At 39.4% G+C, this 16,949-nt stretch overlaps 1 protein-coding gene across 1 annotated transcript in view; it reads left to right on the top strand.

Annotated features, from left to right (window-relative positions):
- SLC25A21 (solute carrier family 25 member 21) overlaps nt 1–16,949 on the top strand; it is a 528,456-nt gene that overhangs the window by 488,910 nt on the left and 22,597 nt on the right. The window contains exon 7 of the mRNA XM_005695244.3: nt 8,293–8,457. Coding sequence (XP_005695301.1) covers nt 8,293–8,457 — 165 coding nt within the window. The remainder of the gene's footprint in view (nt 1–8,292; nt 8,458–16,949) is intronic.

The following is a 16,949-nucleotide window of genomic DNA, read 5'->3' as shown; positions in this document are numbered from 1 at the left end:
AAGTAATGATAATAGCTACCATTTACAGAGCATGCATTAGATGCCAGATACTGTGCTAGATGCCTCTCATGCTTCTTCCTTTATTTGAGTTTTAAAATTTATACAATTTTTATAAATTAACAAAGTAACTTTTTTCACAAATTATGCAATACAGAGCTGTATTGAGAAAAAATAATTGATGATTTCTGTCACTACCACCCTCAGTCCAATCACTCTGGTAACTTCTGTGGGTCCTTCCACCTTTTCCAGTGCTCATACACACCTGATATCAAATCTTCCCATTACCCTGTAAGGTTGGTGACTTTATCTCTATAGGGAGTGGAAATAAAACCTAATCAGTTATTAGCTCCAATGAACTAAGCACTAACGTAGAGGTCTCCTTCAAGAAACAACACTGTTTTCTTTGGGATAAAGAAATCTGAGTAATGAAGACGCTTAAGGGGAAATCACAAATGTTTGGGGAACCATGAGAAAGCAAACGGGTCCTTCCATGCTGCCTGTGCCCACAGTCCAGCCTCCTTCCATCCTGCTCTCCCAGAGATGCTGGGGCAAAACACAGGGTCAACATCTCATCACCTGGAGGCCCTGTGTTCCTCCAGACAGTTATTGGGCAGCAGCATGGTGTTGACGTAGCTCAGCATCTGGAAGAGTTTGTTTAAAGCAAATTATTTTCCACTCACAGATTGTTGAAAAATAGGCCTGCTCATCAAATCTAAATTCTAGAAAGAATGTAATTATATTTTGGATGTCTTTTTGTCCATAATCATGCCCTAGTAAAATAAACTGCAGTGACGAATTAGTGTAATACCTAAGCAAAAAGGGATGTGTAACTGTGGGGTTTTTGAGCCCAATTCCTCTTCTTTTACATTTTGTTCTCAAATAAAAGGAAGGGGCTTTTATTTTTTTCTTTAATTTATGAAAATGCTTCAAGACTTTGAGGAACAAAGGGCTTATGTGATCTTCTATCTCCTAATTGAGCGAAGGTATTTTTCCTACCTAAGTGTAGCAACTGGATCTCCTCTTTTTTAACAAAGCAATATTTTTCTTAAGGCCAGATATGGACACTCACTTCTTTGTATAAAGATATCCGGTTTGCTTTCTAGTCATGTGATGAAGTCCAGTGCAACATCCATATCCCATTGGCTCTAAAATGCACCCGAGTTCCCCTTGCCGTGGGAAGCAGGTAAGAGCCGCATGTGGAGTATGCTGTCTTTGGACACGGTGTGCCTAGCACTCTTCTCTCACTTTAGAGGGAGAGGAAATCTCTCTGTGACACACACCCCATGCCTGTGCCTACTGGCCATGCTCTGATAACTATTTACCAAAGGAACAATGCCTGAAACCTCTGTCCGTGATCTCACAAGGTAATCAGAGCCAACTATGGTCAGTCTTTGATGGAAAAACTCCAGGAAAAATATCTCGGGCTGCCATAAGTCATCTCAGTGATATGTTGGTGATTCTGGGCTCTCAGGAAGGAATCAGTGCCCTAGGGTGGTGCCAGGGAGCATTGTTTAAGCACCAGATCTTCTCTTTTACTTTAGTCTTTTAAGAACTTTTAGGCTTCCCTTGTGGCTCAGATGGTAAAGAATCTGCCTGCAATCCAGGAGACCCAGGTTCAATCCCTGGGTTGGGAAGATCCCTTGGAGAAGGGAATGGCTACCCACTCCACACTTTTCTTGCCTGGAGAATCCCCAAGGACATAGGAGCCTGGTGTTGCAGCCTCCGTGTTACCATCCATGGTGTTGCAAAGAGTTGGATGTGACTGAGCAACTAATACTTTCAAGGACTTTTAATTTTTTAAAGAATTTTTTATTGAAGCATATTGATTTCAAATATTACTTTGTGCTTCGGGTGGGCAGCATAGTGATTTAGTATTTTTACAATTTATATTTTATGAAAAGTCATTACAAGATAATGGCTGTAATTCCCTGTGCTGTACAATACATCCTTTTTGCTTATGTATTTTATACATAGTAATTTGTATCTCTTAATCCCATACCCCTAATGTTACCCCTTCCCCTTCCTTCTCCCCATAGATTCCCATTGGATTGTTTCCTATATCTGTGAGTCTGTTTCTGTTACATACATTCATTTGTACCATTTTTTTAATTCTACATTTAAGTAATATCATACATTATTTGTCTTTCTCTGTCTGACTTATTTCACTAAGCATGGTAATTTCTATATCCATCTACATTGCTGCAAATAGCAGAATTTCAATCTGCTTTACAGCTGAGTGATATTCCATTGTGTATGTATAGCACATCTTTTTTTAAATTGAGGTATATTGATATACAATATAAATTGCAAGTATACAACATAGTGATTCACAATTTGTAAAGGTTATACTCCATTTATAGTTATTATAAAATATTGACTGTATTCCTTGTATTATACAATATATCCTTGTAGCTTATTTACCTTTTACACAATAGTTTATACCTCTTAATCCCCTTCCTCTATCTTGCCCTCTCCCCTCCCCTTCCCCCACTGGTAACCGCTAGATTGTTCTCTGTACCTGAATCTGTTTCTTTTTTCTGTGTTCACTTTTTTACTTTATTTTTTAGATTCCATATATAAGTGATAGCACTTTCAGTCTTTCTCATGGCCGAGTAGTATTCCATTGCATTTGCTTGTGTGTGTGTGTGTGCACACCATATCTTGTTTATGCATTCATTTGTTGATGGACACTTAGGTCGTTTCCATACCTTAGCTATTGTAAGCAATGCTGCTGTGTACAAGGGGTGCATGTATCTATTCGAATTAGTGTTTTGTTTTTCTCAGATATATACCCAGGAGTAGAATTTATGGGTCATGTGATAGTTCAATTTTTAGTTTTTCTGAGAAACATCCATACTGTTTTCCATACTGACAGCACCAATCTACATTCCCACCAACAGTTTATGAGGGTTCCTTTTTCTCCACATCCTCTCCAGCGTTTGCTGTTTGTGTTCTATTTGATGTTAGCCATTCTGACAGGTATGACGTGATTTCTCAGTGTATACCGTGTCTTGTTTATCTACTATTAGTCTGTTGAGGGATACAGGTTGCTTCCATATCTTGACTGTTATAAATAGTACTGCTATAAATATTGGCATGCATGTATCTTTCAATTTTTTATTTTCATTTTTTCAGATAAATTCCCAGGAGTAGAATTGCTGGGTTATGTGGTAGTTCTATGTCTAGTGTTTTGAGGAAACTCCATACTGTTTTCCATAGTATTGCACCAATTACAGAAATTCTATTTCATAGTTTATAATCATCATAGAATATTCTCATGGATAGATATAATATTTTTTAGTATATCTCTCCAAATAAAAAGCAAGATAAAAATATTTTTGTTTCCAGAATATGAGCAATGTACCATCCTAGATAGTTAACACAGTGCATGGTACCTTGTAGGGCTGTATAGGTGCTTGTTGAGTAAATGAATGCATGAAAGAACAGGGAGTTCCCAGAACTAGCAATTGGCAATAGCTGACATCAGAGTTAGTCTCTGAGTTCCTTCAAATGGGAATACTTCTGGCAGGTACCAATGAACTGAAGATTTTTCTAAACCAATGTGGAGAGCAGTGTGATATGGTAATATTAGCTACATTCTGACTCACTTATTCTTCCACAGTCGCAGCTCTGGTGCAGTCAATGAAAAGTATATCTAGGAAACTTAGAATGCAATTTGGCCCACAGCTGGTAACTAAATATGAAAATCGTACTGAATCTAAATATTGGGAGGAAACTGAATTGGTGGGTGACCTGCTGGGTTGGATAGTATTGGAATCATTTGGCTGATGATGCTAATCAGTCGCCATTTTGTTTTGAAATGGAAGCCCAGTAATCAAATAAGTTTAGTAAAATTCCTTGTGTTTACAGAGATCTAGTCAAAATGATTCTATATTTTCCTATTTAAGCATCCTAGTGGAAGTCAGGTTTTGCCTTTCTAATTAAATATTTGCTTACATGTGTGATACAATGTCTCTGAATGAAACAAAAAGGGCACTTCTAATTCTTATGAGAATTAGAGTTTAAATTTTTCTTTATCTCAAGGTCCCAAGTTGCCAGAAATATATATTTGTATTTTATCTATTACCTGCATCAGTTGGATTAGCAAACTCTGAAAATCTTACAGCATATGTGTAACAAGAATGAGCCAGCAAGGATGACAGCACCATTGGTTGAGATGTAGAATTCTGCTTAAGCCATTTTTCAGTCCTTTCCCCTTAAAATATTATTCAGTCCGTGGTTTCTCACCTGTAAAATATAGAGAATATACCTGCTGCCCATCTTACAGGTTGTTAAGAGGGGCACCCGGATATGTTCAGAAGACAAAACCACACAGAGTATTAAAACGTAAACTTGGAGTCTGCAGGGCTTCAGTTTGAGCTCTGGAACCTCCACTTACTCTGTGATCTTGAGCAAGTAGCTTAATTTCCTCATCTGTTAAGTGGAGGTAATGATAATACCCACCCCATACACTTGTTGAAAGGATTAAATAAGACGATATACATAAAGCATCAAGCATCTATGCTAATGGCTGACACTAATGAGCAATCCTTGTGTTGCAGCTGCCTGGTAACCTGCGTGTATGTGCCCTCTAGGGTGTAAATACACTGTGCGAGGTGGGGGACCAGTCAGTGCGCTTCTCCATTCTCAGAGTCTGCTCCCGTGTGATGGCCTTGCTTCTACTGTCCATAGACCTGTCCAGTGGACAGTTCTTACTGAGGATGTTTACCAAGTGGTAGGGAAGAGACCAGTTTACAGGATCTTCTGCTTCCTGGGTTGAGGAACTATCTCTTGAAAGAGATCTCTACCCCAGGAGTAGGTATGGTTGGGTCTCAGAGGAAGCAGTCCTATAATCTTGCACTCTGGATACATTTCTGTAGGACTTTCTCACAAAGGTTCAGGGCTCTGCCAAAGGAAACAGCAGCCAGAAGGAATGAACAGGAAGAAGCTAGCTTCCCCTCCCTCACATCAGCCTCCGCCTTTTGACTGTCACTGTCTTCAGCCACCAAAAGGAATTACCTGTTATTTTACTATGATAACTAGTTTTATTATTATCATCATAATTGCCATTATTATTAACAGCTAATGTATAGTAAATGCTTACACAAGGCAAAGTTCATTGACTTATTTATCATCCCAACAATCCTATGAGGATGATTCTATTGTTATCCATGTTTTACAGATGAGTAAAGTGAGAATAAACCAGAGAATAAAATACCTGCTTAACCTGGCAAATGGTATTGCTGGGACTCAAAGCTGGGACAGTCTGGCCCTGACCCATATTTCTAACTACAGTACCACCCTCTGATTTGCTTAATTATTCACAACTGAGTTCAAATTCAGCAAAGCACTTGAGTCAAAATCCATGTGTTACATTTTCCCATGTCCACCTAACACCCAAACTGGTGGAAATCAGGCAGTTAGCCATCAGTAAGTGTTATTTGGATTGACATATCAACATTACTATTTTTAAAATGGATAATAAGGACCTACTGTATAGCACTGGGAACTCTACTCAGTACTCTGTAATGACCTATATGGGAAAAGAATCTAAAAAAGAGTGGATATATGTATTATTGATTCACTTTGCTGTGTAACAGAAACTAGCACAATATTATAAATCAACAATACTCCAATAAAAATTCATTTTAAAAAGACCTAATAGAATTCCTCTCTTAATTTTGATGGTGTAGCACACTAGAGTTTAAAATGATTAGAAACATCCTGGTTGTTTTTCAGTCGCTAACTTGTGTCTGACTCTTTTTGACCCCATGGGCTGCAGCACACCAGGCTTCCCTTCCTTCACTGTCTCCCGAAGTTTGCCCAGATTGGTGTCCATTGAGGTGGTAAAGCTATCGAACCATCTCATCCTCTGCCACCGTCTTCTCCTTTTGCCTTCAATCTTTTCCATCATCAGGGTCTTTTCCGATGAGTCGGCTCTTTCCATCAGGTAGTCCCAGGGACGGGGGAGCCTGGTGGGCTGCTGTCTATGGGGTCGCACAGACTCAGACGTGACTGAAGCAACTTAGCAGCAGTAGCAGCAACCAAAGTATTAGAGCTTCAGCTTCAGCATCAGTCCTTCCAATGAATACTCAAGGTTGATTTCCTTTAGGATTTACTGGTTTGATCTCCTTGCAGTCCAAGGGACTCTCAAGAGTCTTCTCCAGCACCACAGTTTGAAGGCATCAATTCTTCAGCCCTCAGCCTTCTTTATGGTCCAATTCTCATATCCATACATGACTACTGGAAAAATCATAGCTTTGACTATATGGACCTTTGTTGGCAAAGTGATGTCTCTGCTTTTTAATATGCTATCTAGGTTTGTCGTAGCTTTCCTTCCAAGCAAGCGTCTTTTAATTTCATGGCTTTGGTAACCACCTGCAGTGATTCTGGAGCCCAAGAAAATAAAATCTGTCACTGCTTACAATTTTTCCCCATCTATTTGCCATGAAGTGATGGGACTGGATGCCATGATCTTAGAAAACATGTTAATCTGTACTTTCAATTAAAGCCATTGGTTCCTCTGTTGCTGAAGAATCTAGACGATCTCTAAGCTCCCCGTCTCTCCTGCTCTCAGGTGCTGAGAGTGGGTGAGGATGGAGAGAAAGCTTAGGCCAGAAGCAGGAAGAACTGGTGTTGGCCAGTCTGGACCCAGGCAGCCTCACTTCTGCCCTGTTTCTCCCATCCCCAGGAGAACTGCCTCTTTCCTTTCCTCAGCCCTCTAGGCTGCCTTTCTCAGAGCACAAGCACAGTGCCCAGAAGCCTGCTCAGCACCTTCAGAGTCTTTCCAGCAGAAACGAACTGTGGTTCAACTTGTCCTCAAGTCCCTTTTGAAAACCAAAATAAATAATTTAAGTTAATAGTTAGTGTGCCAGAACACAAACAACAACAACAACAAAATCTCATTTTGTAGCAGAGAGAATGAATTTTAACCTGAGATTTTTGGTTTTCCTCCTCTATGAAATGCTTTTATTGCTTTAAGATGTGTTCCTATGTTTTTTTTTTTCCTTCATGTCACAAAAAAAGGGCTTTCTTAGGATTAACATATTGTCATTAATCCTCTTAAATGAAAAGAAGAAGTTGAGTGTAGAATTGTAGCTAGAGTTTCTAAAACATTTACCAGTAAAAGCTATAGGATTTTACTCTGTAAACAATCTCATTTAAATGTATCAGGTTAATTACCTAAGCTACAAATACAAGTTGGATGAAAAGCCTTGATTGAATTTGTCCTGTTCTGTTTGGCTGACACAGCCTTAATTGCACATGGTAAGAAAACACTTTTAGTCAGTAAGTACATCAGACTGCCATGACCACTCCAGCAACCTGCTCCAGTGAAATTTCAAACAAATGTCGTGTCAGTGCTTGCCTTATAGGGAAAAAAGAAGAAAATTAAATGCTGAACATTTCCCCTTATTTGCTATTCAGTATTCAAAATTTAAGAGGGAGAGATATCCTTTGTGCTGTACCTCCAAAAAAGGAAACAGTCATTCAACCTTATTTAAAAACTCATGTGAATTGTTGTCATTGTAATGTAGTGAATTATAAACCTCAGGGCAAACTGCAGTGATTTCTTTAGCAATTTCCAAAAGGAGCATAGACTGGATTCTAGCAGTCAAGGTATTTCAACCTTGAGTAATCAATCAAAGGCTAGAAAGAAGTAAATTAAAAGTAACCCAGTGCTCTCAACACCGCTGATTTATCATTTATCACAGCAAGTGTTACACACACTGATTGCCCACTTTCTTGAGGAAGTCTACAATCAACTGCTGTTTATCTGTTAGGTTAGATTTCTAACCTAATGCCAGTTTAAACTATTGAGGCAATGGAATCAAGACTAATTGTAACATTTGCTTTAGAAAAACATAATTAAGAAGGTAAATATACTGGATTCAGGAGCCAAATATACATTCCTTTTGGATTATGCACAGTTATGGATTTCTAGTTTATCTTCATGGTTAATCCCCTCCATTAGTGTGGATGATCCAGAATTGGATGCAACTATTGACATGTTGAAAATGATGCTAGTCATTATCTGACATTAGTTTCACTAATTCCACCAAAGGTATTTTTTCTTCGCCAACAATCTTCCTTTTAAGTCCTGTTGTCATGCATGCAATTTTGTTTACATTTGGGGTTTCCTAATTTTAAAAAGCATGAATCTAGGCATGATAATTCATGTTTGGAGGAGGAGATCCCTAAAAATTCTGGGCTTGAAGGGAAGCTGAAATGGTAATTTTCTCTGTTTCATGGTCCCAAAGATGACCTTTCTGGCTTTGCTCCTCTCTCCTGCAGCAACCATCCACCATGAGTTATGCAAGACACATCATTAAGAAGGAAGGTTTGGGACTCCAAGGCCTCAACAAAGGATTTACAGCAACTTTGGGACGTCATGGAGTTTTCAATATGGTTTATTTTGGCTTCTACTTCAATGTCAAAAACATTATTCCTGTCAATAAGGTAACTATTTCATAGGTTCAAATCCTGGAGGAAAAATCCTATCAATGATGGTAGCTACATAGGTAGAGTGTTTATCCTTCCAAGTCACTGTGCTGAACTCTTACATCTGTTACCTAGTTTGATCCTCGCATCAGCCTTGTTCACTGAGTATTGTTATCTTTATTTTGAATTCAGAAACTAAAACTTAATTAGAAAAATCAAGTAAATTGCCCAGAGTCACATAATAAAGAGCAAAGCAGACCTCTGAAATCAAGTCTGACACCAAAATTATTCTTCTTGAAGAATACACCATTATACCTGAATGTTTCACATTTATCACTAATAGGAATTTCTATAAACTGTTATTAACTTAATTTTTATCTCAGAAGTATAACTTTCTTAAAGTTGAAATTTTCATAGTCTAAATACATTTTGAGTTTATAAAAGAAAGTTATCATCCTAAAATTTAAATCTTACATAGATAGTAATTTTAAAATTTACCTAAGTTAATTAGGGTCGGAGAAGGCGATGGCACCCCACTCCAGTACTCTTGCCTGGAAAATTCCATGGACGGAGGAGCCTGGTGGGCTGCAGTCCATGGGGTCGCGAAGAGTCGGACACAACTGAGCAACTTCCCTTTCACTTCTCACTTTCATGCATTGGAGAAGGAAATGGCAACCCACTCCAGTGTTCTTGCCTGGAGAATCCCAGGGACGGGGGAGTCTGGTGGGCTGCCATCTGTGGGGTTGCACAGAGTCGGACACGACTGAAGCGACTTAGCAGCAGCAGCAGCAGCAGCAATAAATTAACTCTTCTAGGATCATTCACTTTTGACATGAAATAACAATAATTTTTAACAGTAACTCACATATGTCAGCAGCCTTTCCACTTTGATAAGATAAAAGTAGCACACCATGTGATTTAAAATGAGCCTCTTTTACTAGAGCATCACAAACTTTTCTCCCACCACCATATTGCTTGCCTGCAATCAAAAGTGTAATTCTGGAAGCACCAACTCGGGAAACATTTTTCACATGCAGGCATTTTCCCACAGGAGTTCAGTTCTTCATTTTGCCTAGTACAAAAGTATTGAAGAACTTTTTATAAAGCATAAAAATATTCCTAATATGGCTGTCACCTGATCTGGTAAAGTAATGTTAGTTGTATTTGTTTTTTTCCAGTTATCCCTTTTAATCTAGGTCAGTACTTTTCTCAAAAAGTGAAAGTGAAATTCACTCAGTTGTGTCCAACTCTTTGTGACCCCAAGGACTATACAGTCCAGGGAATTCTCCAAGCCAGAATACTGGAGTGGATAGCCAGTCCCTTCTTCAGGGGATCTTCCAAGTAACAGCTAAATCCAAGGCATGTTCCCAATTAACCTTCCATTGATGTTGTCTCACTCATTAGCCAAAATTGTTAACCAGGTTTCACTGTATTTAGAAATCTCACTTATTTAGCATAAGCTCATGTTTTGTTCGTCTGAAATCAATGGATAACCACAGAATATATAGATTTCCCCATTGAGTGGCAGTTCTGACACCGGTGGTCCTTAGTGTTCTTCTCCTATTGAGCTCAGGAGAAGAGGAATAAAGTGCAATAAATACTTTGGTCCTTGATGACATGAGAGAGTTCAACTCTCAATACATTAAAAAAATGCTTTTAGCAGAAACAGGCTAAATAATCTGTGGAACCCAGGGCAAAATGAAAACATTCAAAAATTAAGTCCTTTTGGACTCTGTTGGAGAAGTCAAGGGTGGGATGATTTGAGAGAATAGCATTGAAACATGTATATTATCATATGTGCAATGAATCGCCAGTCCAGGTTCAATGCATGAGAGGGTGCACAGGGCGGGTGCACTGGGATGACCCTGAGGGATGGGATGGGGAGGGGGGTGGGAGGGGGGTTCAGGATGGGGAACACATATACACCCATGGCTGATTCATATCAATGTATGGCCAAACCAGTACAATATTATAAAGTAATTAGCCTCCAATTATAATTAATTAATTAATTTTTTAAAATTAAGAATTTCAAGAGACTTCCCTGCCAGTCCAGTGGTTAAAACACTATGCTTTCACTGCAAGGGGCATGGGTTCTATCCCTGGTCAGGGAACTAAGGTCCTGCATACTGGCATGGTAAGGACAAAAAACAGAAAAAAAAAAAAAAAATTTCAAGACAGCAACCGTAGTGTCCCAGGCGGTGCTAGTGGTAAAGAATCTGCCTACCAATGCAGGAGATGCAAGAGACTCTGGTTTGATCGCTGGGTTGGGAAGATCCCCTGGAAGAGGAAAATAGCAACCCAGTCCAGTATTCTTGCCTGAAAAATTTCATGGAGAGGGGAGCCTGGTGGGCTACAGTCCATGGGATTGCAAAGAGTCAAACACGACTGAGCATGCATACAAAAAATTGTGGAGCAATAAACCAAGCATGGGGCTCCTCTAAGTGCAGGCTCTGGGCAACTGCACAAGTCACACACTCATGAAGCTGATGTTTTTTTAAACTCTGAGCTGAGTGATTTATGCAATGTGGGAGAAATGTCCATACCTCTTTCTCTAGCCATCCAAAGGCTTGAAGCAAATAGAAATTACACATAATGAAATGAATGATATAATTTACAAATATTATATAAATAATATATATTTCATTACATTTATTTGTGCATTATTTTAATGCATATATTATCACAAGAATATGAATTTGGTTATATCTAAGGAAGAATTTCAGAAAGATCAGTAAGATTTACATATGATTATGTGTTGTGTTGTTTAGTCATTCAGTTGTGTCTGACTCTTTGATGCCCCGTGGACTGTAGCCTGCCGGGCTTCTCTGTCCCTGGGATTTCCCAGGCAAAAATACCGGAGTGGGTTGCCATTTCCTTTTCTAGGATATCGTCCTGACCCAAGGATCAAACCCAAGTCTCCTGCATTGATGGTCACATTCTTTACCACTGAGCCATCTGGGAAGCCTGATTGTATGTTACTAATGCTTTAAAAAAAAGTCCACAAATACGAACTTCATTTAACAATTAATCAATACACTTAAGTTATTAAATTTTACACGTTGTGAAAAAGCAGAAGCTTAAATTTTTTTTTATTAGTTAAAAGACATCATAGTGTTCTGAAATTATGGAAAGAGCTCATTTATCTTGCCAGTTTACAGGGTTCAGATTGTATTGGCCGTTATAGGCCACACTAAGGATTTTTCTGTTTATCTGAAGAACACTGGGAAGCCAACAAAAGATTTTAAGCAGGGGAATTACATGATAATTCTGGCTGCAGCGTGGAAAATGGGTAGAGTAGGGTAGTGAGCAAAAGACAGAGTATAACATCGAAATGATTGGTATGTGCAATGGAGGGGTCATGAACTAGTGTTCACGGTGAAGACAAGAAGAAGTGGATCGATTTGAGGAATGTCTGGAAGGCAGAATCTGCAGGATGTGGTGATGGAGTCTGTGTGCAAGCCGATAAAAGAGTGGTGGGTAGGGATGATTCCTAGGTTTGGCGTTTGAACAACTGGAAGGATAATGGTGCCATTGATTGGGAAAGAGTACCATTGAAAAAGAACAAATTTGGGGGAAATATTATTTCCTGAGCCTGGAAAACTGATTTAACCACATTTGAACTCCAAAGGACAGACATTGAGGCAGTGATTGCATGTGGACTCTTGAGAGGAGGGCCCTAAGATGGAGACAGACATCCAGACATCATCGGTATCCCCAAGGCGAGCGTACTTTTTTTAAAATTTAGTTTCTATTGGGGTGTAGTTGCTTTACAGTGTCGTGTTAGTTTCTACTATACGTACAGCAAAGTGAATCAGCTCTATGAATACATGTATCTTCCCTTTTTTGGATTTCTTTCCCATTTAGGTTATCATAGACCACTGGGTAGAGTTCCTGTGCCATACAAGTTCTCATTAGTTAGCTATTTTATATCAATAGCATGTATGTGCCAGTCCTGGTCTCCCAATCCCTCCTGCCCTCCTTCCCCTTGGTATCCATCTGTATCATATATTAATGCATATATGTGGAATCTAGAAAGGTGGTATAGATGATCTTATTTGCAAAGCAGAAACAGAGACACAGACACTTGAACATTCATTTTCTGGGGAATGATTAGGGGCCAATCACTTTAACGCTTTGAGCATCTGAGTATTTTAAATCTGTAAACTGAAAACCTACGAGTGTTCTTTCTACCTGACAAAATGGTTTTGAGGATTAAAATAAACGGCAAGTGACGTTTGTGAATTTTAAGGTGCCATGGAAGTGTTAGGCGTGGGGGCTGCTGCTGACAGGGACGGGGAGGAGTAGAGGTGGCGAGGAGGGTAGTGTGAAGAGCTTTTCCCCAAAACTGTTCCTTTTGCACCTAAATGAACACTGTGGGGTTCGTTGAGGGTTTTGTTTTCTAGGGGTTTTTCGCCCAGAACAAAGTCACTGATTTTATGTGTCCTGTAATCTAAGCCTGATTCAGAACTGGGAACCCAGTACTCTTTAAATTTAAACCATAATAAATCAATGCTTTGTGCAGGGGAAGGTATGATAATCATTAAAACATGTTGAAGAACGTCATCAAGTTGTTAACCACGAGGAGGAGGTGGTGCTCCTCAAAGGCTTTTTTGCATCTGCGCTCTAGGCCAGCTCCAGCCATACACTCCGGACAGTTTGTTTACAGGATTGTCATTCCAGTTTCCTCACCCAGAAATTGTTCATTCTGTTGTCCTAAGGGGATTTGAGATTTCACCAACTCTGACTGGCATGAGATAATTCTAGATTTTTCTTTAATATTTTCTAAACTTTATAAACTGTCTGCCAATATTTTCCATTTTCAAAGTATTTGATTTTATAAGAAACTGTCCATATGATCATATCTGAGGAGTGGAAATCAAGAGCCGTGTGTGTGTGTGTGTGTGTGTGTGTGTGTGTGTGTTAAGTGGGGAGGAGGGAAGAGCGAGAAAAAGCAGGGAGCAGTGCAGAAAAAGTACTTTTTCTTTATAGCATTCTGAGCTGTTGGAAGCTTCTACAAGAAGCCTGTATAAATTTTGTAATAGGAAATAAATCGGTGAAAATTTTAATAGAATCTTATAGAGTACCTAGTTAACTTTTTCACATTTTATTCAACTCTGTGTCTGTTACAGAGTTAAAATAAGAACTTGAAACGGTGAGTTCAAATAACTCGGGTCAGATATCCACCCTGAAGTTTTTAACTTTAGTTCTTCAGATTGATGATCTCTGGTAGAGTCCTTTTTCATGTTTCACTGAGATATCCTGACCTCCTATGCCATTCTGTACTACTAAAATCATTTTTGTAAACTCCATGATTTTGCCTGATCCTTGTCACAATAACTGCCATTTTCAGGTGAGGAAATAGAAACAGGAAGTAAAGGCCCAGAGGTGAAAGTTACTGACATAATCTATCTGAAGGTATACAGCAGGGGGCAGAGAAGGCAATGGAAACCCACTCCAGTGTTCTTGCCTGGAGAATCCCAGGGACAGAGGAGCCTGGTGGCCTGCCGTCTATGAGGTCGCACAGAGTCGGACACGACTGAAGCGACTTAGCAGCAGCAGCAGCAGCAGCAGCAGCAGCAGCAGCAGCAGCAGCAGCAGCAGCAGGGGGAAGGAAAGAGCCAGAGGGAGAACTCGTCCTGCTCCGCCTTGTAGCGCTACATGTGCAACTCACCTTGACTTGCAGTACACATAAACGGTCACAATAAAATGGCTACTAAAATTTAAATAAGTGAACTTGGTAGACTATCCAGTCAGTGTAACCAGATTCCACTTTTACCCCATTCAGACCTGGAAACTGGTCCTCCCTTTTCACTCCTTAGTCTCTGATCCATAGAAACAAAGAATTACAAGACATAACCCTGGAAGAACTGGGCATTACCAGTTTGAAAACTTAGACGTTCCTATAAGATAGTGAATAGATGGCTGCAATAGAAAAGTTTGCTTCGAATAGGAAGTGACCATGGAATTCATTTAATGGCGACATTCATTTTCATCTTTCAGTTAAATGGAATGCAATGTCAGTATAAAGAATTATCCCTTCTCAGAAAGAGGCCATCACGTCTCAAAGTAAAGCCTTCTAGAAATACATACTGATTACCTTAAACACTGACATCTTTTTAAAATATTGATGAAGGTAAGCTTTCATTGCAAAACCAATTTATTTCATTTTCATTCCTAGATAGGGTATTCAGAGCATTTGTGATGGTGGCACACAAATGGGAATCCTCAGATTTAAATGTTACATTGCTTTGATAACTTTTGTCTTCTAGTTCCATGTTTACTGCTTTTCCTATGTTTCCATAAGTAAAATAATGATAAGAGTACAAACTGCTGTCTAAAGCGCATGGCTGCCAACAGTATGAACTGCTTTAGGTTTGCATCCTAATTAAGCGTGTTTGCAGGTTGTTTTGCCAAAAACAATAGACCTTTTGTGTTGAATTCTGCCATGATATAAATTACATGTGTGGGTTAGAAATATTCTAGGAGAGAACAATTTTTCATAAGTTCAATCTTTCTTACTTAATAAACCATTTAGACCTGTCCCTGTGGTCGTTTTACTACGGACAGCATTAAGTCAAACATTTTATTTTCTCATAAGGTGTAATATTCATAAAAGATTGCCTTTTAAGCAACACAAATGTTTCTCTTTTGATTTTTACCATTTTCTTTGTTTTGTAAATTCTGTAGGAAGTCTGAGGGTGGTGCCAGACACACTTCAGTTTATCAGAAGAAATGTGGGAAATGTGTTGGTTTCATGATTTAGAGCTCTGCCCTTCCCCAAGGTGTGCACTGAGCAGAATGACAAATGCTCCTCTGGGTTCCAGAGGAGAACTTAGACAGAGCTGTTTATATTTTGAAAAGAAGAATCTCAGTAGGATTAGATCATAGTAGGATTTAATTTATGACCATTTATTTTTCTGATTCTCTCTTACTTGATCATTAGTCTTACCAATCATCCGGTAATGGGAAGGCCAAGAGCATTAAAGTTTCATTAAGAACAACTCTCCTTTCTGGTAACCACTGGGGTAAAACTACAAGTATATATTATCTAGAAAATTCCAGCACATGTGACAAGATTCTGTGGTAAAAAGTGGTATCTTTCATTGGCAGTTTTCACAGACTCCCTTGGGGGGGGCTCGGTGGCGGTGTATGTGTTGTAGGGGGAGTAGGGCCTGGGGGAGGGGAGCAGGGCAGGGGTTCAGGCACTTTCTTAAATAAACCTCAGGCCCCAAAGTTTCCCGTCAGGTACCACCCAAGTGGATGGAAATGAGGTGCAAGTGGCTTTAGATTCTCAGTGGGTGCCTTCTATCCATTCATTCCAGAAGTGTTCATGGCACATCTATCATTGGAGACCGGGCACCATCTCACTGTCAGCTCTGCTCCTGCCTTAATGGGGTTTACATTCTAGTCGAGGAGACAGACGATAAACAAGTCATTACACAGGGAACTGAACTGTGGCAACTATCATAAGTGCCATGAAAGACAACTGCGAAGCTGCGGGAATTTTTAACCAAAGATCCCAATTAGACCCATGGCAGGGTAGGGTGAGAATATAGGAAAGGCTTTCCTTCAAAAGAGATGTTTAGGCTGGAGCTCAAGGATGAGGCTTAGTCAGGCCAAGATGAAGAGGATGAGCAGACACCAGAGAGAACAGAATGTGTGAGTGCGCAGAAGCAGAAAGAGGCATGGGTAGGAGGAGGGTGGCTGGTGTCGGGGGACCCGGGGGAGGGAGGCAGTAGAAGCTGCAGAGGGTAGCTGGCCAGAACGTTTGAGTCATGGTGGTAAGGCAGTTGAGCCCCCTTCAGTGATTTAACTGAGGGGGCATGTCCCGTTAGTGCAACTAAACGGGTATGGGAAAGTCTCATGTATCGAAGTCCAGAAGTAGAGCCTCATGAAATAAACTTGGTTCAAAGACATCTTCTTGATCATGTGCCCAACTCCACCTCAAAGCATCTCATTGTGTCCTTGTCCTGACTTCTCAACATTTGGAATTTTGTTTTGGGATCCTGGTTTGTTAGTTTTCCTTGGTTTTCCTTTGGGTCAGTGCTTTTATTAAGGCAAGGAATAGAATACACAAAAACAGAAAAATCCTACTGGGTTCCCAAGGAAACATATTAATACTTTCCTGCATTTTGTATGATAATACTCAGTGATATAATTGACTCTCAGAAGGTATTATCTCTCTACATTTATTTATAGAGAGATACTTATAAATAATAGATATTAGAGGTATGTATATGTGTGTCTGTATATACATATATGTATATATGAAATAATGAAGTGATAACTGTTATTCTTAAACCCAAACCCATTTTGACATTGTATGTATTTTATAATTATGGCTACGTGTGTAAGACCTTTATTTTACAATTATTTTGCAAATCACAACCCTTTAAAAAACAGTTATCTTAGGAGGGGAAAGGAATTTTCATGGCTATTTTCTGAATGGCTACATTCAGATGCTGAGTTAACAAGACTTTGATTTCATTCCAAAGCCCAGAGCCCTACAA

Source organism: Capra hircus, chromosome 21, assembly GCF_001704415.2.
Source record: "Capra hircus breed San Clemente chromosome 21, ASM170441v1, whole genome shotgun sequence".
NCBI classification, from domain to species: Eukaryota; Metazoa; Chordata; class Mammalia; order Artiodactyla; family Bovidae; genus Capra; species Capra hircus.
This window is presented reverse-complemented; position numbering and strand designations above follow the sequence as displayed.